The following is a 22,039-nucleotide window of genomic DNA, read 5'->3' as shown; positions in this document are numbered from 1 at the left end:
CCCGCCCCCCACCCCCTTTCCTCCGCCAGAAAGTTTATTTGCAACAAAAGGGAGCGAGGAGCAGGCAGCCTAGAGGGAGGAAGCGGGAGCCGGAGCGGGAGCGCGAGGGGAGGCAGGCAGGCCGGCTGGCGGGCGGGCGCAGAGCGGAGGAACGGAGCGCTGGGATCCAGCCAGTACCGGGTCGGGCCGCGATGCTCCGGGTCGCACCGGGCGAGGCGGGGGCTGGGCCCGGGAGTCGACTCTGAGGCGGGAGGGGTCGCGCGGGATGGAGCCGATGCGGCCCGCTGGCGCAGAAACTTGAGCCGCAGCAGATAAACCTGTGCTCCGGTCCCTGCACCCTTTCCCCGCTAACCGCCTCGCACTGCGGCTGCGGGACCCAGGCCTTCGGACGCCGGCCGCTGCGCTCCTTTGGGGCGGGGGCGCAGGGGGGGTTGGCCGCGGCTCCCCGAGGCCAGCCCCCCCAGAGTGAGTGCCGCCACCATGGCGGACGGGGCGCCCCGGCCCCAGCTTTATCGCAGCGTCTCGTTCAAGCTGCTGGAGCGCTGGAGCGGCGGGCCAGGGCCGAGGGAGGAGGCAACGGACGCCTCCGGGCTGCGGCGCCGCGCCTCGTGCCGGCCGGTCTCGGACGTCGCGGGCCAGCCCTCCCGGCGCGTGTCCAAGCTGGCGTCTGGGCCCCCGGCCGCCCCCGCGCAGCCGCGCCCGCTCCGTAGCCTCTCGCCGTCGGTGCGCCAGCTCTCCAGGCGCTTCGACGCGCAGCATCTGGACGACAACGCCACTGGGGCCCGAGACGGGGGCGTTTCCCCCGGGGCCGCGGAAGAAGCGGCGGAGGGAGCCGCGCGCGGGGCCTGGCCCAGCGTCACCGAGATGCGCAAGCTCTTTGGTGGCCCTGGATCCAGGCGGCCCAGTGCCGACTCTGAGGCTTCGGGGACGCCCAGCCCCGACGGTGCCGCGTGGGAGCCCACGACCCGGGAACCCCGGCAGCCACCGACGCCACCTCCTCGGACGTGCTTCCCCCTGGCGGGCCTGCGTTCGGCGCGGCCGCTGCCGGGCCCAGGGACCGAGGGGAGGAGGCGGCGGCAGCAGCAGCAGCAGCAACAGGAGAGAGCGCAGCGTCCGGCGGATGGTTTACATTCTTGGCATAGCTTCTCCCAACCGCAGGCCTGGGCCCGGGCCTCCCGCTCCTCCTCCTCCTCCATCGTTTCCTCCTATCGTGTCAGCAGCAGTCGGACTGCCAGCTCCAGCGAGGAGGAAGAGGAGGGCCCGCCGCCGCCGCAGCCCGGGGCGCAGAGTCCGGCCTACCGCGGCGGCCACTCCTCAGGTAGTGACGAGGACCAAGACGGTGAGGGCGGCCACTGCTGGGGAGGGAGGCCGGGGCCCAGGCCTAGAAGCTCCCTCTTGGATAAGGACTGTAGCCCAGACAGTTATGGGTTAAATCTGGGCAGCATGGACTCGGCAAGGGGAGCCAGGAGCCCCGATCCCCCAACATCTCCAAGAGCCCCTAGGGAGGAAGGACCCCAGGAGTGGGGTACTGGCTCTCCTCCTTGTGGACCAGGTCCCCAAGAAGGACTTCGGTCCTTGTCAGACACTGTGGGGGGAACTTTCCGCGTGGCCAAGGTGAGCTTTCCCACGTACCTGGCCAGCCCAGCAGGCTCCCGTGGTAGCAGCCGTTATTCCAGCACAGAAACTCTCAAAGAAGAGGACCTGTGGGCTAGCCGGAGCTCTGGGAGCTGGGGCGTGTATCGCTCCCCTAGCTTTGGAGCTGGGGAAGGGCTTCTAAGGCCCCAGGCTCGAACCCGCACCAAGGGACCTGTGGGCACCACGAGAGCGTTGAGGGATGGAGGATTGGAGCTGGACAAGAGCCGGCAACGGAAGTCCTTGTCGAATCCAGATATTGCCTCAGAGACCCTGACGCTACTCAGTTTCCTGCGTTCAGACCTTTCAGAGCTGAGGGTCCGAAAGCCTGGTGGGCGACATGAGGACCTTGGGAGCGGCCCTTTAGATGGCAGAGATTCGCCATCAGCAGGTGGCTCTGTAGGGCAACTTGAGCCCATGCCCTCCCCAGCCCCAGCATCATCTGGCACCCGCCCCACACTGAAGGACTTGACGGCCACCCTTCGAAGGGCAAAGTCATTTACCTGCTCTGAGAAGCCTATGGCCCGCCGCCTACTCCGCACCAGTGCCCTGAAGCCCAGCTCATCTGAACTCCTGCTGGCAGGCCCAGGTGCCGAGGAGGATCCACTGCCCCTCGTCGTCCAGGATCAGTATGTTCAAGAGGCCCGTCAGGTTTTTGAGAAGATCCAGCGCATGGGTGCCCAGGAGGATGATGGAAGTGATGTCCTCCCTGGAAGTCCTGACTGGGCAGGAGACGTGATCCGAGGGCAGCGGTCCCAGGAAGAGCTCTCCGGCCCTGAGTCTAGTCTGACAGATGAGGGCATTGGGGCAGACCCTGAGCCTCCTGTTTCAGCATTTTGCAGCCTGGATACCGCAGGGGTGTGGCGACCCCTTTCCTCATCCTCAGCCCAGACCAACCACCATGGCCCTGGGGCTGAAGACAGTCTGGGAGGGTGGGCCCTGGTGTCCTCTGATACCCCTCCCACACCAGGTGCCCTCCGCCGGAGACGCAAAGCCCCGCCTTCGGGCCCTGGTGGGACTGAACTGAGCAATGGGGAGGCAGGTGAGGCCTACCGATCTCTGAGTGACCCAATTCCACAGCGCCACCGGGCTGCCCCCTCTGAGGAGCCCTCTGGGTTCTCTGTGGATAGCAACCTCCTGGGCTCGCTGAGCCCCAAGACAGGGCTTCCGGCAGCCCCAACTGTGGACGAGGGCTTGACCAGCGGCCACAGTGACTGGTCTGTGGGCAGTGAAGAGAGCAAGGGATATCAAGAGGTTATTCAGAGCATTGTTCAGGGCCCTGGTGCCTTAGGGTGTGTGGTCGATGACAGGGCTGCTGGCAAAGCCCCCAAGAAGAAATCTCTGAGTGACCCCAGCCGCCGTGGGGAGCTGGCTGGGCCTGGATTCGAGGGCCCTGGAGGGGAGCCCATCAGAGAGGTCGAGCCCATGCTGCCTCCGTCCAGCAGTGAGCCCATCCTCACAGAGCGGCGGGCAGAACCAGAAGAGCCCAGTCCTGCCAGGGGCCGGGCACAGTCTGAGATGGCCCTACCTGAGGCCCCGCCTGCTTCCTCCACTGCCCACCGTGACTTCCACCTTGACCCCAAACTGGCTGATGTTCTGTCCCCACGGCTCATCCGCCGTGGTTCCAAGAAGCGCCCAGCTCGGAGCAGTCATCAGGAGCTACCGAGAGAGGAGGGCATTCAGGACCAGGCTGGCAGCCTGTCTCGGGCCCGACCCTCCTCCAAACATGTTCGTCATGCCAGTGTGCCCTCCACCTTCACGCCTATCATGGTGCCTGAGCCACCGACTTCCGTTGGCCCCCCCGTGGCTGTACCAGAGCCCATGGGCTTCCCTGCCCAAGCCCACCCCACGTTGCAGGCACCATCTCTTGAGGACGTCACTAAGCAGTACGTGCTGACCCTCCACTCCAGTGAGGTCCCTGCCCCAGTGCCAGTGGATATGCCCTGCTTGACTCCGATTGCACCGCCCTCTGCCGAGGCCAAGCCCCCTGAGACGGTCCGGGCTCCAGATGAGCCTGCTCCAGCCAGCAAGTGCTGCAGCAAGCCACAAGTGGTGAGTCTTTGTGGGGGGCCTTTGGGGTGGGGACGAAGGAGGGCCAGGGACAGTGACTTATGCAGGAGTCTCTTGAGTGTGCTCACTGGGCAGGTGCCCAGGTCTGAGGGAGATTCTCTGGTTCTGGAAGTGCCCAGGCAGTTTTAAGAGTGTTACTGACACAAGGCTCCTGTCTTCTCAGGCCCCAGAGGCTTCAGGCTTCTGCTGGTACTAATGTCAGAGGTTCTTATCTGCTCTAAGGTATTCTGGGTGATAATTACAAAGGGTTCTAATCAGGTCCTTTAGATGTTTTTCAGGGGCTGGTTTTAAAGATTCGTATCTGGTTCTTTGTTATCAATACATAAGGAGATGTGAGGGTGATGGAACTTTCTCAAAAACCTTGCTGCCTTATTGGCCAAACCCCTTGTAGGATGTTTGGCTCAGGGGCCCACAGTTGACATGGGTTTGCCATTACTAATGTGGCTTTCCCGTGTCAGATGAAAATCTGGGTCTGAGCCTGGGCCTGGGAGAACTGGAGAGGTACAAGGCGTTACTTTATGCGGTAGTGGAGAGGGCTCCATAAAGTACATTGGCAGCCCTGGCTATTCTATGTGACTCAGTCTCCCCATCTGTAAAATCAGAGGGATTGTGGACAAGGTGGTGCCTCTGTCTCCTTCCAGCTGTGCTGTACAGACTTGTGGGGAGTCCGCGGGTTGGAATTGGGACACCCTTTGGGCCTGAAATCTGCTAAAGCCTCCTCCAGCTGGAATGGGTGCCTCTGAGGGAGGGCAGGGTCAGGGAGGAGCTGCTGAAGTTCAGCAAAGAGGGGCCTTGAGAGAGGTTGGGTGCAGTTCTGGCCCCCACAGGCAAGGCTGCCTCTCTGGGTCAGGATGGGGGCGCTGGTCCCCCATCCTGCCGGCTTGCATCTTCTCCCCACCCCACCCCTTTCCTGGTGACTCTGAGATGCTTCCTCCTTCCCCTGTCAGACCCCAGGCCCCGGGGGACTCGCTCTCGGGGAGAGGCTCTCGGCCTCCACGTCTTCCTTCTGGCTTCAACTGTCCCTGGAGTTTGGGCTGTGGGTTCAGATGGGTCCTCGGCAGTGTGGTGCCGTGGCATCCCAGCTGGAAGCTAGATTCGAGGCTCTGGATTTTGGGCTTAGAGTGGAGATGGCCTGGGGTTATTTCAGCCGTGGCCTGTGCTCCCACTGTGTTCCCTGCCAGAGTGAGGTGCCTGGAAACCCTAAACCCTGGACTACTTTGGTTACTGCCGGTTCTCAGTGCCCTCACGGCCCCTCTAAACTCTCTCTCTCTTTGTTTCTCTCTGCTGTCTCTAGTTCCCCGGTCCTGGCTCTGGTGTCTCTCACAGAGGCTGCAGAGTCAGTAGGCAGGGAGTGGAGAGAGGGGACATTTTGGACCTGTCCTTCTTTCTGAGAGCCTGGTAGGGCGGCTCAGGTGCCCCTAACTCCAGTGCCAGTTGTCTTTGGAATGTCAGGGTGGGGGAGGGTGACAGCAGGGGCAGCTCCTGCCAGGGGCCCCATCCCCAGGTGCTTTTCCCTTATAATTATCTCCTCTGGGAGAGAGCAGGGGTGAACCAAGGGACTCGGGGAGACTGGGGGGAGGGGGACTGTTCCTAAGAAGAGGCATTGAGACCCAGAGAGGAGGTGGGAGTTTTTGCAGAATTGGCTCCTGGTCTACTCATCATATTGTCTCCACGTCCCACGTGATCCTCAGGGATCATGTGGAACAGGGATCTCAGCCCTGCCACCCCAGCTGCCCCTAGGGGTTGTGAGGTGGGACATACCTGCCCATAACACAGGTTTCTCCCTGCCCTCAGTGGAGGCTCTCTCCAGCCTCCAAGCCTTTGCTCGCTCCAGTCCTCGTATCTGTCCAGGCCCAGCTCGCTATCCCCTCTTACCCCTTAGGGGAGAGAACTGGTGAGTCTGTCATTGGAAGAACAGGGTTTGAGCCCTGGCTCCAGATCCTTGTGTGGCCTAGGGTCAGTCACATCCCTGCTTTATGCCTCACCTTCCCCTTCTGCAAAATGAGGTTAATGGTCTCTGCCTGGCAGGCTTGTGTACTGTGAGTGGGTGGTGTGATCATGCCCTCCCTGGGGGCAGGAGAGGGAAAAAAACAGGGTCCACTGCCTCAGCTGCTTCTCAGGGAGCAGCCTTGGCCCCTCCTCCCTGCCCCCTACTGATTTCTGAGCACAGGGCTGGGCATTCTGGGCCTCAGTATAACCTGGTGGACTTCAGTCAGCTCAGAAGAGATTCCCCATCCCCTAATTCCCCACCCACTCATAAAGCCTGGAAGTTCCTCCTTCTGCTAGCCTGAATCCCTCCTGCTGTCTGTCCCTTTCTTTCTGGCTCCAGGAGGATGGGGAGCAGCTGTCCAGCCCTCCTTCTGGCCTTCACGGAGGAGACAGTGTTCCCTTGTTTCGGGCCCAGGGCTCCAGTCACGCTCCCTGGCCTGTGGGTGGAGATGGTGTGGTGTGGGCTTCAGAATAAGAAGGGAAGAGTCTGTCACGCTTTGCTGATGAGGCAGAAGCCAGTGTGAGCCCAGCCAGGGGGCTGGCAGGAAAGGCCCCGGGGACAGAGGGAGTCCCTGACCCACCCCTGGGCTGCAGGAAGTCCCTCAAAGTCAGGTCTCTCCCACCCCAAAATCTGTATTTGCACTCTGTGTGGTGCTGCCTCTCTGTTGGGAGCAGGAAGCCTGGTTCCAGACCTGGCTTAGCCTCTGACTTGCCCTGAGATCTGGACAGGGTCATCTTGGGCCTCGGTTTTCCCATCTGTACAGTGGGTGGTCTTTGCCTGGTCATTGAAGCTCTGTAGCAGAGACTCAGCCTGCAGGGTGGTCAAGGGAAACAGGAGGGGTCGGGGTATGGCCGGAAGGGAGAGAAAGGCAGCTCTATGCATCAGCTGTAAGAACCTAGGAGCCCAGGGAATGAGGGATAACTCATGGTCGCTTTCCATGAACGGATGTGCTAGGGGGAGGAGGCCCAGTTGTGGAGCCTCCCTGCCCTGCTCCCTCCCACAGCCCTTGTCATTTCCACGTAGGCCCACGGTGGCCTGGATGATCAGCGACTCTTCATCCCAAGGCTTCCCATCCTGCCCTAAAGTACAGTCTCATGATCTAACCTTCTGCCCTCAGGTACCTGATACCCGTTTGACAGAAGTGACAACTCTAGTCCAGAAATAGGAAGTGACTTAAGTCTCAGAATCAGATGGATGGACTCAGAGAACTTTAGCATATTGAAATAGCAGTAAGAGTGGCTAACATTTATTAAGTGCTTACTATATGCCAGACACTCTGAATGTTTCATTCTTCAAAAATGAAAGCTGTGGGCTTCCCTGGTGGCGCAGTGGTTGAGAGTCCGCCTGCCGATGCAGGGGACACGGGTTCGTGCCCCGGTCCGGGAGGATCCCACATGCCGCGGAGCGGCTAAGCCTGTGAGCCATGGCCGCTGAGCCTGTGCGTCCGGAGCCTGTGCTCTGCAACGGGAGAGGCCACAACAGTGAGAGGCCTGTGTACTGCAAAAAAAAAAGAAAGCTGTGAGAATCTCACAAGGCTGAATTCTTAGAACTGCAGACTCAGATTCCCACTGAATCCTAGAATGTCATTGTCTTAGAGGCGAAGAGGCCCGAAGGGTCCCTGTTTCTTGGTGGAATTGGCCTAGCATCTGAGTAATGGGGCAGGGTCAGGGGGCATTGGGGGCATCACCTGCACACCCCTGTCTGAACACTTTCATGGTAGTTATTTAATTCACTGGAGCCCATGTTTGCGGTGGGAAGAACTTCAAGACTCAGAAAGGAGAATGCCGACTTTAAGGTCCCACAGTATGGCAGGGCACAGCGAGGTCCGTGCACCACCCTGACCTTGTCCCCGCCCCCTGCCCCCAGCAGACATGGCTCCCATCCCCAGCTTGCCCAGCCAGCTCCCTGCCTTGCAGAGGAACGCCAGGCTGCAGCTCTTTGTCACCTTTCTTCACTCTGTCTCCTTGGCAGGGAACCCACAGGGGTGGGGATTCTCTCCTTTCCCTCCTTGGCTCTTTGCTATGATTTTTCCATGGAAACTGGTTCTGGGAGAGGAGGCGATTAGGACATTTGGAATTATGAGTGGTACCAAATATCTATAATTAAATGTCTTGTCACCCAGCAGGAGGAGGGTGGGAGGGGGAGGACAGGCACAGGGCTGTCCCTTTCCTCTGTTTATTCCCTGCCCCCACCCACTCCTTCCTAAGCGCCCTGGGCTACTGGGGGAGTGTGGCCCAGGAATGGGTTGTCCTCCCCTCACCACAGGGAAGAGTTGGGGGATGGACCAGAGTTGAGTCTGACATTTTCCAGCCCCACATTTCCAGGACCAGCTGGGTTTGGGAGGCTGGGAGGCTGCTGCTAATCCTGTCCCCAGGGGGCTCCCAGTGTAGGAACTTGCCCCTCCTGCTTCCTTCCCCGCCCATCTGTGATCTTTCAGGCTACACATGCTGCCCCGCAGTGGGGTGGAGGCATCCCCAGGCTGCCTGGGGCGCCGAAACACTCAAGAGAATTCAGGATCTAGTAGCAGCCTGGAAGGGGCTTTAGGATGTTGAGGGAGTGGCCTGGGGGCTGGCAGGAGAGGCTTCCTGAAGGAGCCTCTGTCTGGAGCTTGGCTTTGAAAACTGGGAGAATTTGAACATCCAGAGAAGAGAGGGAGGGGTTCTAGGAGGAGGGCATAGCATGGGCAGAGGCTGGTAGGTGGGAAAGAATATGTTAAGTTGTGTGCCCTAGGAGTTTGTTTCAGAGACTTGGGTGAGCCTTGATAAGGCAATGCATTCGTCCATTTAGCAAATACTTACTGAACCCCTAGACACTCAGGCACTCTCCGAGACCCTGGGATACAACAGCAAGCAAAACAAAGGCCTGACCTCATGGAGCTTCCAGACTAGTGAGGAGACCTATCTGTAAATGGATACATTGTGCTACAGGGAGAGATGGGGGCTGGGGAACAAAAGAAACCAGGATAAGGGACTAGAGAAGGACAGGGAGGGGTACTCTGTTAGATTAAGAGATCTGAGAAAGTCTCTCTGAGGACGTGAGATTAGACCAGAGGCCTGGAGGGAGCAAGACAGGTGGCTATCTGTGAGGTGAAGAGAGGAACAGCAAGTGCAAAGGCCTTGAGGTAGAAGTCAAGAGGACTCTGTGGATGGAGTTAAGTAGGCAATGAGGTCAGAATTAAGGGAGGGTGGAATTGGGTTGGGGCCAGATGAGGTAGATTTCGCAGACCAATAGGAGGTCTTCCGTGTTTACTTGAGGTGAGTTGGGGCAGGCACTGTTGCAAGGTTCTGAGTAGAGCAGTGACCTAATCTGACTTAGGCTTTCACAAGTCTGCTCGGGCTACTCTGTGGGGGTAGATTGCAGAGGCCGTGGAGGGGGGGCGGGCGGGTGGATCAGGGAGGCTGATCAGGAGGCCACTGGAATAATCTGGACAAGAGATGATGGTGGCTTGGGCTGGGGCAGAGGCAGTAGGGTGGTGGGTTTCTGCTGCAGCCCAGAGGGCTTTGTGAGGGCCTGGACTCCAGCATTCAAGGTGAACAAAGAGCTACTCCAGCTCCTATGCCTGGGCAGTGTGTGGTGGGTCACTGAGAGTGAGGAGGGGAGATTGACAAAACCCCCAGGGTAGACTGGAGCTTTACGCTGCACTAGCTGCCCCCTGTAGACCTCTGTTGGTGTGACTCAAAGGCTAGGAGGATGGAGGTTCCCAGGGCCCCAGTGAGGCAAGTGACAGTGCCTTATCCCACTGGTGTCTTCTCCACAGCCACTATGACACCTGTCAGCTGCAGCTTGCATGTTAGCTGAGACAGGGAGCTCACACCACCCAAAGGCAGCCCTGTCCCTCCCATCTCGTCCTCTAGCTAGGTGGGCATCCCAGTATACGGATGAAGCAGGCCCAGAGCGGACAGAGGCTTACCCAAGGCCCTATGTCTCAAGTATGGAATTTGGCCCAAGGTGTCCTGACTCCTAGGCCATACATTGTCCCCGCAGAGTTCCCACTGAGCAGAGTTGGCAGGGTTGCTGGTAGTAGGGCGGGGGAAGGGGGAGCCTATGTTTCCCAGAAAGGCTCACAGCTCTGGCGTACTTATTGGGAAATGTGCCCAGGCAGCCTGGCGCCTTGCTGGCAGGCCCTGAAATGGGGGCCCTGGGTCCCTTGGGAAGCAGAAGCTTATTAGAGACATGCCCCCCCCCCATGGGAGTTGATACTTCATGCAACTCCCCCGCCATTACCCACCCCCAGGCCTCTGAGGCATTCCAGGGGTGGACAGAGGCAGAGGAAGACTGCCAGGCTGCCACACTCTGAGCTGTGAGTGGGCCCCAGCCCATGACATGCAGGGGCCTAGGGCCCCAGCCAGGATATCTGAGCCCCGCTCCAGTAGCTATGGGGCTCACAAGGGATGACTTGGTATGACACATGGAGGTCTGCACTAGGGGTCAGGAGATGTCGGTTCCAGCCTTAGCCTCACCATTTTCCTGCTGTGTGGCCTTAAGTAAGACCCTTCCCCTCTCAGAGCCATGGATTCCTCCATGTTCTTGGGCACCAGGAAAAACCTCCTCTCCTGCTAGGAGAGGCAACAGCTGTCCTTAGTAGGATCCCAACTTGTAGACTGAAGTGCCGGTGTGGGGCTCGCAGCCCCCTTAGGCCACTGAGGAGACCGAGGCTCAGAGTGGGGCTGGGACTCACCCAGGCCTGGCCCCCAGGGCCCTTTTCCCTACGACCAGCTGCTGCTCTGCACCCCTCCACACACATAGCGGGGGGCCTCTCCCCGCACTTGTGAGCTGTGGGGCTCACTCTGGAGCCTGTGCACAGAAGTGTTGATGCTGCCACTGCTGGGACGTTAACACTTCCCCTGGGCTTGGGGAAGTCACAGGGCTCTGAGACACTCCCTGGGCAGGGAGAGAGGAAGAGGGGAGTCTCCAGAGGTACCTGAGGTGGGAGGCACACGAGCTAATACCAGGGTCTAGGCTGGCAGATAGGTGGTGTATTAGTTTCCTATTGCTGCTGTAGCAAATTGTAATGCTTAGTGACTTAATACAAATGTCATCTTACAGTGCTGGAGGTCAGAAAAAATGGGTTTCACTGGGATAAAATTAAGGTGTTAGCAGGGCTGCGTTCCTTCTGGAGGTTTTAGGGGAAAACCTGTTTCCTTGCCTTTTCCAGGTCCGGTGGCTGCCGGCACTTCTTGGCCCCTGGCCCCTTCCTCCAGTCTCAAAGCCGACAGTATAGCATCTTCAGATCTCTCTCTCACTCTAAACCAAACCTCCTGCCTCCCTTTTATAAGGACCCTTGTGATTACTCTAGGCCCACTTGAATCATCCAGGATAATCTTCCCATCTCAAAATCTTTACTCACATCTGCAAAGTCCTTTTTGCCATGTAGGATAACATATTCATAGGTGTATTAGGATGTGGACGTCTTTGGGGGCCATTATTCTGCCTGTGACAGGTGAGCAGAGGGGTCGGGCTGTCGACTCCTGGAAGCCAGAGCCCAGGGTAGATGCTGGCACAGGGTAGAGCTGGTGGACGCAGGCCCACTGCTTTTATCCTGCATTCATTTCTTTCCCTGATCATTTGTCATTTTTTCATTCATTCAGCAATTGTTGAGCCCCTTGATGGGCAATAGGGACACACAGGGAAAGCTTGGACATCATCCCTGCTTGTCAGGAGTTCTCAGCAAGGGTCTTAGCCCTCGATGTGGATGGGGTCCAGAGGGTGGCCGAGCCCTGCTCTGGTGGGAGAGGGACAGAAGAGCCAATGGGTCCCCTGTGGATGGGCTTGGCTTCTAGGGTGGCTGGCTAAAAATTGGGATAAAGCAGCTCCCAAGAAGAGCAGTTGGCAGGAGAGTTTAGAGCCAGGGCAAAGAGGGGGATCTAGGATGGGGGTGGGAATCACATCTCTGCTGGGCTGGCCCGGGCTGACTCGGGGCAGATGGCGAGGAACTCCCTATTCCCATGTGCTGGGAGCTCCATGTTGGGGATCGGCGACCCTGGTGCTGGGTTGGACCAGAGGGCCTGTCAGGTCCCTTCACGCCCTGAGGGGCCGAGGTGCTGCCCAGGAAGTGGCACCTGAAGGATGGCGCGTGGAGGGTGAGGAGCATGGTCCGCGTTCCTTCTCTTCTCAGGCTGGCTTTGAGACCCAGGGCAACCATTTATGGACCCCTCTGAATCCATAAAATGGGTGCATTACCCCTTTACTCCGCCAAGGATTACTATCAAGATTAAATGAAATAATGCCAAGAGGGTTTCCTCAAGAAATGTTAGTTCCTCCCCCATGACTAAGATGCTAAGATGTGGGCTTCCCTGGTGGCGCAGTGGTTGGGGGTGCGCCTGCCGATGCAGGGGATGCGGGTTCGTGCCCCGGTCCAGGAGGATCCCACGTGCCGCGGAGCGGCTGGGCCCGTGAACCATGGCCGCTGAGCCTGCGCGTCCGGAGCCTGTGCTCCGCAACGGGAGAGGCCACAACAGTGAGAGGCCCGCGTACCGCCAAAAAAAAAAAAAAAAAGATGCTAAGATGTTAGGATTCTAAGATTCTAAGAGAAATTGATTCCAGGTTGCTCAGATTCTCGTTATCTCTTTCCAGCCATGAAGCAGGACAAAGCTCTGGACAGGAGGGCTGGTGGGGTCCTGGCTACATCTGTAGGGTTAGTGGCCCAGCAGCCTGGGCCTTTGGAGGTGGGCGGAGGGAGAGGGACTAGACAGTGAAGTGGAGCCAAATGCCCACTGACCTTGTTCCTCTCTCCAGCTCCCCCTCCCATTTTGTTACCACCAGCCCCATCCTGCGAGCAGAGCAGAGTCAAAGCCCCAGACCCGCTGGAACCAGCCTGTGAAGTGGGTCTCAGTCCCCTCCGCTTACCATTCTGGGCTGAGAGCCCCTCTAAGGCAGGGAGTCTGCCGTCTGTGTGCCCTGGGCTTTGGGGTCAGACTGATAAGGGTTGACCTCTCTGACCTGACTGACTCACAGCTGGGTGGTATCTGACAAGTCATTGCATCTCAGCCCTGAGCCTCAGTTTCCTGCTCTGCAAAGTGAGGATGATATGGAGTTACCGTGAGGGCCGAAGAGAATACTTACGGAACCCTCAGCCCATGACCTCAGGTCTGGAAGCTCTCAGAATTGTGGCCACTTTAAAGTGTGCGCTTCTGAGATTACTGGTTCAGAGTGTAGAATCTCATGGCTTCAAGATGAAGGAGTTTGAGTTTTTTTCCAGAAGGCTTCCTCTTAACTTGATTTTGTTCGTTCACTTGAGATCATTACTTCTTGGTTCTGAGATTCTGGGGCTGGGGAGGGGCGGGGCAGGTCCTGGGCCAATGGGAGGGCAGTTGGGGAACTGTGATGGTGGGGGCCAGGCAGAGGGAGCAAGCACCAGGTTGGTGTCTGTTTCCTGTTTATTGGTTCCCAGGGGGTGAGCAGGCCCTGCTCCCTAGCAGCATGGAGCAGAGGGAGGGAGGACTGGGGTCCTGGCTGCCAGCCAGCCCCATAGCCTGGCCTCCTGGGACTGCTGAGACCCCTCCCCCAAGCCCCCTTGGACAAACATCCAGTCCTTTCCCAGGACAGGGCATTGGAGGTCGAGGAGCAGATGTGAAGGGAAGGGGCAGAAGGATGGGAAGGGACCCCCCCTCCCCCCCCCAAAATCCTACTGGCTCCATCTTTCTTGGCTGCCTGTGTCACTGAGGTCTTGCTCCTGGTTCCTCACTGCCCACCTCTGTCTCTCCTTGTCTCCCTGGGGTGGGTCCTGGTGGTGAGACGTCCAACTTCTTGGCAGGCCAGGAGGCAGGAGAAGGAAGAAGAGGGGCAGGGCCTTGAATGCCGGGATGGTCCACCCGAAAAGACCCTTAGAAACCAGTGTGTCTTCTAACCACCCCTCACCCCTTCATTATTCAGAGGGGAGATGAAGGCCCAGGGAGGGAAGAGGTCTCGCCCGAGGCCGCGCAGTAGTGGGCCAGGCCCAGCAGTCTGCCCATGCACCTCAGAGCTGGGTTTAAGGGGCCACTGGGAGTTCTTGAGAGGGGAGGGGACATGGGTCACTCGGCATTTTAGAGAATTGGGCTGAGCCAGCCAGGAAAGAGAAGCCTCGATGTATGTCTGGGGCCAAGAGGACAGGAGGTCTCTTGTTGGACCAGACAACACAGGGAGGGACTGTGTGTACAGGAGCCAGGTTAAACTGGCTCAAGTCCTAGTTAAACTGCCGAGGCTTTGTGCTATGGGCGGTGGGGAGCCGTGGAAGATAAAGAGCTGAGGAGGAACAGTGCGCGGTGGGCACATGAAGAGAAGCAGCCTGAGCTTAGGGGAGCCACGTGATGGAGGGATGGAGGGAAAAGAACTTCCTAGGGAGATAATTTGTAGGTAGGCTCAGAGGCCCTATTCAAAACGGGGGTAGGGGGAGTAGGGCTGACCTCTCTTATTGGAGTTAGAGAATGAGGCAGTGGGCAAGATGCAGGGTCATCTGAGTCATCCCCCTGCCTCCGGGCAGAACTTTCCTCTGCATTTCTGGAAGGATGAGGGACCTCTGAGCCAGCTCAGGACCCTGTCTCTGTGCCCCATATGCTTTTTGTCTAACTTCCATTTCCTTCTGCTCCAGCGGAAGTGCCCTGCTTCTCAGTGGGGTCAGGGGTCACCAGAGAACAGCAGAGCTCCAGGCTGCACCCCCAATCCAGCCTTTCTGGGACCAGCCTGGGTAGGGAGCATGTGGGAGAGAGAAGGAGCAGGCCCATCCTGCCTGGCTGGCTATGACCCAAGGCACGGCACTTGGCCTCAGTTTCCACATCTGTACAGTGGGAGTCCCAGATGTGGCAGAGCCCAGGAGAGCTCTGGATTCTGCAGGTTCTCAGGAATTGGGGGAAGAGTGGTAGGTGGACAGGGAGGGAGCCTTGCTAGCAGTGCTCAGAGTAGTTTGTAATTGAAGACAAAGTATCCTCATAATATTTGTACCATAGACCCCAAGACAAGTGCTGTTGTGTGGCCCTGCAATCTTGGAGGCCTTCCTGGAGGAGAGTGAGGCAGAGGTTGTAGGGAGAGGAGTGATTCAGATTTGGGGCCTGCTCCTGAGCTTTGGTTTTCTCCTCAGAGGCCTAAGTATCCTTCTAGCTTCTTGCTGCTTCTGGGCCCTCCTCTCCCCTCCTGCCTGGACCAGAGCTTCCAGGCTTCTCCCCAAGGCCAGCGGGGGCGTTGCCTGGGGCGGGTGAGGAATTTCCGAGGGAACAGCTAAATTCAGCCCCGGCTAAAAATAGTCCTGGGCCTGGCCTGGCCCAGCAGCTGGAAGAGGAGGAGGGCAGGAGGGCAGGGTGAGCCGTTCCTCTGCCTGCCCCACCTCGTCACCTGGACCCCGGGCCTGGGCTGGGAGGGCCTCCTCCCTCCTCCACCTCTTTCCTCTACTCATAGCAGACCTTTCCATCACTGGGGGCGCCTTGCTTTCTTTTCTCCTCCTTCCTCTGTTGTTCACCCTGTCCTCCTCCCTGTCTCGCTCCTTCTGTCTCTTGTCTCCTCTGACCTCCTATATCTTTCGGACTCCTACAGAGGCCGACGGAGGCCCCTGGCCAGAACCAGGCCTCAGGAAGAGGGCCCTGTATAGGGCGGTGTCTCCTCGGCATCCTCGCCTGAGTGTCAGGACCCCTCCGCTACGCAGGACTCAACAGCTATTTCAGCTCCTCTCTGCTTGTGGAGGTGGACAGATCTCAAGAAGTCTGGGGTGTGGAGATGTGGGTGTGGCCTGCAGTTTACCCGGTGACCCAGTGCTTGGTTCTGGTCAAATGACATCACCTGTGCCAAGCCCTCTTGTTCCTGGCACACGGGCAGTGGCCCTGGGGAGTTCCCAGGCTACTCTGAGCTCTTCCCACCACCCGTGCCCAGCCCTTTGTGGGCTCTGCCCTGGGCAATCACAGGCCCGAGCAACCAGGCAGATGAACAAAGGGTACTTTCCAAGCCAGTAGCAATTGAGGGTGGGGGTGGGACCTAGACACTGAGGCCCAGAGAGGGTGAGGTGCCAAGTTCAGACAACTGAGCTCAGGAGGAGTGAGGTGGTATTGGAACCAAGGCCGGCCTCCCTCCAGGGTTGCAGGAGAGAACCTTGTCTAATGCAGAGAGAACAGGGAGGGAGCTGATGGAAAGTCCACAGCACCTGCGTGAATATAGCGCAGGGGGTGGAGAGTCACCAGTCACGGTAGCAAAGCTTGTAAAGCCCTTCCTGTGTGCCTGGCACTAGTCTGAGCCCTGTGCACATGTTCACTCATTTAATCCTCGCAACCAGCCTTGGGGAGGGACCATTTCCCTGTTTCACAGATGAGGAACCCGAGGCACAGCATGGTGAAGTAGTTTGCACAGGTTAGGAAAGCTAACCAAGAGTTGGAATCCAAGTGCAGACAGTCTGGTTCCGGAATCCATGAATGTTACTCAGGCTCCTGGATTTCAGGACTGCCGGGGTGAGGGGTGGTGCCATCACCAAGGTGGGCACGTAGGAGGAGAGAGTGGACATGGGGAGCCCGCAGGATTCACAGTCCACAGTCCTAGTCCCTGGAACTAGCACATAGTAGTTGCTCAGTAAATATTAGTTGAGTGGCTCAGTTGAATAGGAGGTGCCCTTGGGGAGTGAGAGTAGGTGATGAGCAGACAGAGGGAATGTTTCCTCCCGTTGTGGACCCAGGGACCTTTCTCTTGGTGCTGGAGAGCTGCTGAGGTAGGTGTTGCGCTCTCGGCCGGTGGAGAAAGCTCTGGCCCAGGAGGTTGGAAGGGTGCTGAGCTGAGCCACAGGCAGGAAAAGGAGGGTTGGGGGCGGGGGTGCAGGCCAGGCAGTGCTGGCGCAGTCCCGCCTGCAGTATCTGGAAAGCAGATCTCTTGGGCCATGGCCGGCGTGACTCAAATGGAGACAAAAAATCCTTCCATATTTGGACAAAGAGCCCAGAGAGGCCCGGACCCACAGCCAGCCCAGACTGCCTCCCCCATCCCCGGCCTCCTGCCCTGTCTCCTTCTGGGCCCCTAGCCCTGAGCCCTGTTGCACGAGTTTAATTCTTGGTCGTCAGGCAGCACTGTGGCCCCCTCCCCTCAGTCATCAGGTCACCTTCTGTGTGGCCAGACCTGGGCCATGGGCGCTGAGGAAGAAACAGCCAGTGTTGGTCTCTGAGCTCCAGCTGGAGATGCACAGGAGCCCCGGCAGAGCCTGCAGACTGGAGGAGGGACACGGCAAAACCAATTCCCATGCTGTGGGGCAAGTTGACTGTAGACTCCCATACACCCCAACAAGAGCAATGCCTGAGGTCCACAACAGGTAGGCGCGCGCGCACACACACACACGCACACACACACACTCTCCAGCAGACTTCTATACTGACAAAGACATCTGGGCAGATAATCAAAAGTGAGGACCTAGCCTGAGAACCCCTCATACCTGGCCTGGAGCAAGGTTTAATGACAATGAAGTGGTAGTAGATATGGGCGGCCAGATGTCAACGGGTGATATAAGTGGCGTTATCCATCTGGGGAGATGTGAACAGAGCAGTTCCCCCCTGCACTGAAACCCCCGCGTGTCCAACATGGGGCTGGGCTGGGCAGCGGACACCAGAACCAGGTGACGGGGGAGAGGGCCTCAGCCTGCTTTCTGCCTGGAGCAGGACCTCACTGCCAGGGGGAAACCTGGCAATTTGTCTGAGGACCGGGGTGCTCATTGTCGCTGGTGGAATAACTCAACTGACTGCACAGCTGCCTCTAGCTTTTATAGTTAGCCCTGGGTAATTAACTCTGGGATCAGCCTGGTAATGCATTTGGAGAGCTCAGGGTAACCTATAAAATTCAATTCCACTGCCATCCGCTAGTGCCTGTACGTGCAGGGTGAGCACGTGGGCTATGGGAGAAACAGGAAGGGGTTCCTGCCCTAGGAAGCCCCATCTGAGAACTGAGAATCAGAAGGAGGGTGAGGGAGGCTAATGTGGGGCAGTGGCTAGAGCCTTGGAGAACGAGCAAGGCCCTGGCAGACAGGAATGGGGCCAAGGGCCTTCAGGCAGAAAGAACCAGGAAGGCAGAGGCCTATGATGGAAAAGCTCTGGTGCGTCTAGGTTACCATGAAAGCTCCCTGGTTCTGAAGAAGTTGGGTGGTTCCTGGGGAGTCTGGAAGGCCAGCACTGAAAGTCTGGATTTGATCCCAGGGCAGTAATTTCCAAGCTTTTAAAAATAGCAGAACCCTTTCTTGTAGAGGAATCTTGACATTGAGCTATAAACTAGGTCAACTTGGAACCTCGTTGATTTAAGTGAAGGTGGGGGAGCGTGTCTGCCCCCTTGACCACATCTCCCCACCATGTACTTCCATGAAGCCACCTGAGACTCAGGCAGAGAATTTCTGTTTGGGGCAGAGGGGCTCTGGTGGAGGGTTTAGAGCTGGATAAGCCTCTCCCTTCAGTTTCTCTGCAGGCTCAGAAGTTCAGCCAAAAAAGAAAAAAAAAGAAGTTCCGCCCAGCCAGCCTCCCTGGGCAGGGACAGACTCTGTTGGGGACCAGGTCTCCAGAGGGAGCCAGGCTGATGGAGCACCCTACCTTGGGGCTCCTATGAGCAAGCAGTGTCCCCACCAGGGGCCTCTAGCGCTGGGCTGGGCCCCACGTGACTAGGAGGATGACCTGTCAGAATGGTGGGAAGACCCTGATTGCCAAGTGCTGATGCCTGGGCAAGTGCAGGCCCTTTGTGGAAGGTAGGAGCTAGTAGCCAGGCATGCTCCCAGAGGGCATGCTGTCCGGCACAGCTCACTCAGTCACCGGGAGACAGGTGGAGGCAAATTCTCTAGAGGTCCAGGAGACCCACTGGCTCCTCTGGGGTGAGGTAATTTAGGTTAGAATCAGGAAGACTTGCCCAGAATTGAGAGTGAGTAAAAGGAAGTGTGAACAGGTGTTGGCAGGAGAAAGCCTGAGCTCTGAGCCTGGTAAGTCCAAGGCCTCAGGAACCAGGCTTTGCCCACCTTGGGCACTAGCCTAACCTGGCCCACCACGCAGCCTATGCTCCCACTTCTTTGGCCACCAAAAACATGGGATGATGGGGATATATGTATATGTATAGCTGATTCACTTTGTTAAAAAGCAGAAACTAACACACCATTTGTAAAGCGATTATACTCCAATAAAGATGTTAAAAAAAGTGGGATGAGTAGGAAGTTGCCGAGCATAAAGATAGCGGAGGGTGCACCTGGCAGAGACCAGCAACGTGCCAAAGCCTAGGGTGTAAGAGAGTGTGATGGGGGCTTCCCTGAGGCCACAACAGTGAGAGGCCCGCATACCGCAAAAAAAAAAAAAAAGAAAAAGAGTGTGATGGGTTGGAGGAACTACTATGGCCAGAGCACGATGCAGCCAGAGTAGGATACAGGTGGGGAAATTTGATACTGGTGGGTCAGCAAGGGCCAGGTCAGCCAGGGGGTCGGGGTCAGCCTGAGTGCTTGCACTTGATCCTGTATCCAGCTGTGCCGGTGTAATGATTAGAACAGATGGGACCCAGGTGGCTGAGGTTCAAATCCTGCTCTTCCTCTTAGCTGTGTGACCATGAGCAAGTACTTAGTCCTTCTGTGGCTCAGTTTATGCACCTGTAAAATGGGGATAATTGTGATGGCACCTATTATAGGGTTTGGGTGAGAATCAAACATGATAATGCCTCTGGTAGCTGGGCTGGACCACTGACCAGTGGGGATCAGTGGGAAATCATACAGCAAGTTGGAAGTAGAAGGGAGGGTGGTGGCCTGGCCTGGCTGAGTTGGGGTCCCAGGGGTGGAGAGAGTGGATGGAATTACCAAGAATAGCCTAGATAGTCATCTTTGTGGGAGGAGGGATAAGCTGAGTTTCCCAGGGGAGGCTCAAAATTCTCCCCGCCCCACCAGGCAACTGCCCTAGGAACAGAGCTAAGGGGATACACAGATATGGGGTGGGATTCTGTGGGCTTGGGGCTCTGCTGGATTCTCACTGGCAGAAATCCTCACCCTGCTGTAAAGCTGCCTGTTGCCCACCTCACTTTACAGACGGTATCTGTGGCCCAGAGAGGAGCAGGATTGCCAGGGTTGCCCAGCGAGTTCTAGCCTCTGGGCCTTCATCCAGGCTGGGGACTCATGTCCACACTCTGGTTGAGTCAAAGCCCAGCCCTGAGGTCGCTCAACCTAAGGAGTGGGTGGGTGGGGAGGTGGCCTGTGAAGGAGGACTTTAGCAATTCTCTGCAGAAAGGGCTGGAGTGCCGAGCCCTTCTGTGACTGCAGGGTGGGCAGGGAGAGCGTCTTGGAGGAGCTCACAGATGGGACTGGAATTGTCCAAGAGGAGACCAGTTAGAACGGAGAGAGAAAGCAGAAACAAAGGCTTTAAACTCAGGGTTCCAGAGCAGCCCCCATTCTTCCATTCGGTCTTCATTCACGCAGAGCCCCTCAGGACTCGGTCCTGTATATAGGCAGGGACACAGGGCAGTGTGCAGACACATAAACAGATAGGTATCCCAGGGGTGATCAGGGCTGGGACAGAGATGCGCGGTGGCCGGGGGAGCCCAGAGGGTTCCTACCCAGGAGGGGGCATACAGAAGGGATGGTTCCTGAGGAAGAGGCTGCAGCAAAGCCTTTGATGGGAGAGAAGGAGGATGAGGGCTGCAAAGGCTGTTCAAAGCTGAGATGTGAGCCTGGAGCAAGCTTAAAGGCCAGACTGTGAGGTGAAGTTTTTAAAAAATTCAGTCTATATATATAAAATTTTGAATAGATAATTTATTCACATGGTTAGGAAAAATTAGAACGGGTAAAAGGTCTCCTTCCCGCCAGTAGCCACCCTGCCGTACCTCGGGACACTTGGTTATTAGTTCTTGTGAATCCTTTTATGTGTAAACACCAGCAAATGCACCATCTTTCCCCACTTGCCACACAGATGATGGCACACGGTCCACACTGCTCTCCACTGAGTATCGCTTGCAGATCTGCCTTTTCAGTGTCCTGAGAGCTTCCATATTCCTTCTTGTACTGCGTGGTGTCTCATGGCACAGATTACCGAACTGTATTTAACCACATTTTAAAAGATATTTCGGTCATTTTCAGTCTTTTGCTGTTACAAATAGTGCTGCAGTGAATGAGCTTTTTCATAGGTTATTTTGTATGGGGGCTGGTGTACGTTTAGGGCAGTTTCTTGGTAATGGAATTGCTGGGACAGAGGGTATGTGTGATTCTAATTTTGATGCTCTCCACGGGGGTCCACCACCTGAGAAAGAGACCTCTTCCCCACAGCCTCACCAAGTCAGACCTTTGGGTGTTTTCCCAATCTGATGGGTGAAATGGTATCTCAGTGTATTTAATTTGCATTTATTTTATCATGAGTAAGGCTGAGCATCTTTTCGCATATCCAAGAGACATTTGGATTCTCTTTTCTGTGAACTGTTTGCATCCTTTGCCCATTTTTCTGTTTGGTTGTTGGCCTTTTGTTTTACCAATTTCTAAGAACATTTAAAATAGTAAGGAGGTTAGTTCTTTGTCTGGGTTATGAATTGCAAATATTTTTTCCTGACTTGTCACTTGACTTTTGACTTTGTTTATAGTGTATTTTTGCCATGCATAAGTTTTTATTTTTATGTGGTCTAATTTATCAAGTTTCTATTTTATGGCTTCTGGATTGGGAGTCATGGTTAGGAAGGCCTGTCCCTCTCCAAGCTTATAAAGCGATTTTCCCATGCTTTCTTCTGGTATTTTATGTTTTCTTGTTTTGTTTTACATTTAAATCTTTGATCCAGTTGGAATTTACCCTGGTGTGCAGTGTGAGTTACGGTTCCAACTCTATTTTTCTCCCAGACGGCTGGCATTTTAAGCTCAGGAGTGACTTGGTCAGAATGGGAGCATCTTTCTGAGGTAGGTGTGAGGACCCCCTGGGGGAGCAAGGCTGTGGCTGTTGAGGATCAATGTCAGAGAGGTGAGGGTGAGGAAGCCTTGGGGCAGCACCAGTATAACTTGATGGACAGTTAGAGATGGGGCACAGGCTGGTGGCATAGCATTCCCAAATCCTCATCTGTGCTGTGTGACTTTGGACAAGTCCCATCCCTCTCTGGGCCTAAACTATCATGGCTGAAGGGGCCCTGGAGATCACCCTGATCCCAGGATTGACTGTGAGGAAGGAGGCAGCAAGAGAGGGCTGTCTGAAGGCAGGGACACAGAGGATGGCCGTGGGTCTAGCCCCTACTCAGGCCTGGCTGAAAGGGAGTGGGGCTGGCAGCAGAATTCACTGTGTTCCTGGACTGGTCAGGCGGGAAGGCGGAGAGGGGCGGGCACCCATTTAAAAATACCCACTGCAGGGCTTCCCCGGTGGTGCAGTGGTTGAGAGTCTGCCTGCCGATGCAGGGGACACGGGTTCGTGCCCCGGTCCGGGAAGATCCCACATGCCGCGGAGC

The 22,039-nt window shown here is 56.8% G+C and overlaps 1 protein-coding gene across 1 annotated transcript in view; it reads left to right on the top strand.

The window, feature by feature from the left end:
- Nucleotides 1-480: 480 nt before the first annotated feature.
- Nucleotides 481-22,039, top strand: part of ARHGEF17 (Rho guanine nucleotide exchange factor 17) — a gene marked incomplete at its 5' end in the record, with an annotated part of 55,471 nt that continues 33,912 nt past the window's right edge. The window contains one exon of the mRNA XM_082659849.1: nucleotides 481-3,684. Within this exon, the coding sequence (XP_082515975.1) occupies nucleotides 481-3,684 (3,204 nt within the window). The remainder of the gene's footprint in view (nucleotides 3,685-22,039) is intronic.

Source organism: Grampus griseus (genome assembly GCF_964374135.1).
Source record: "Grampus griseus genome assembly, chromosome: 8".
Taxonomy (NCBI): Eukaryota; Metazoa; Chordata; class Mammalia; order Artiodactyla; family Delphinidae; genus Grampus; species Grampus griseus.
Note: the sequence above shows the minus strand (reverse complement) of the source record. Positions and strands in the feature narration are given on the sequence as shown.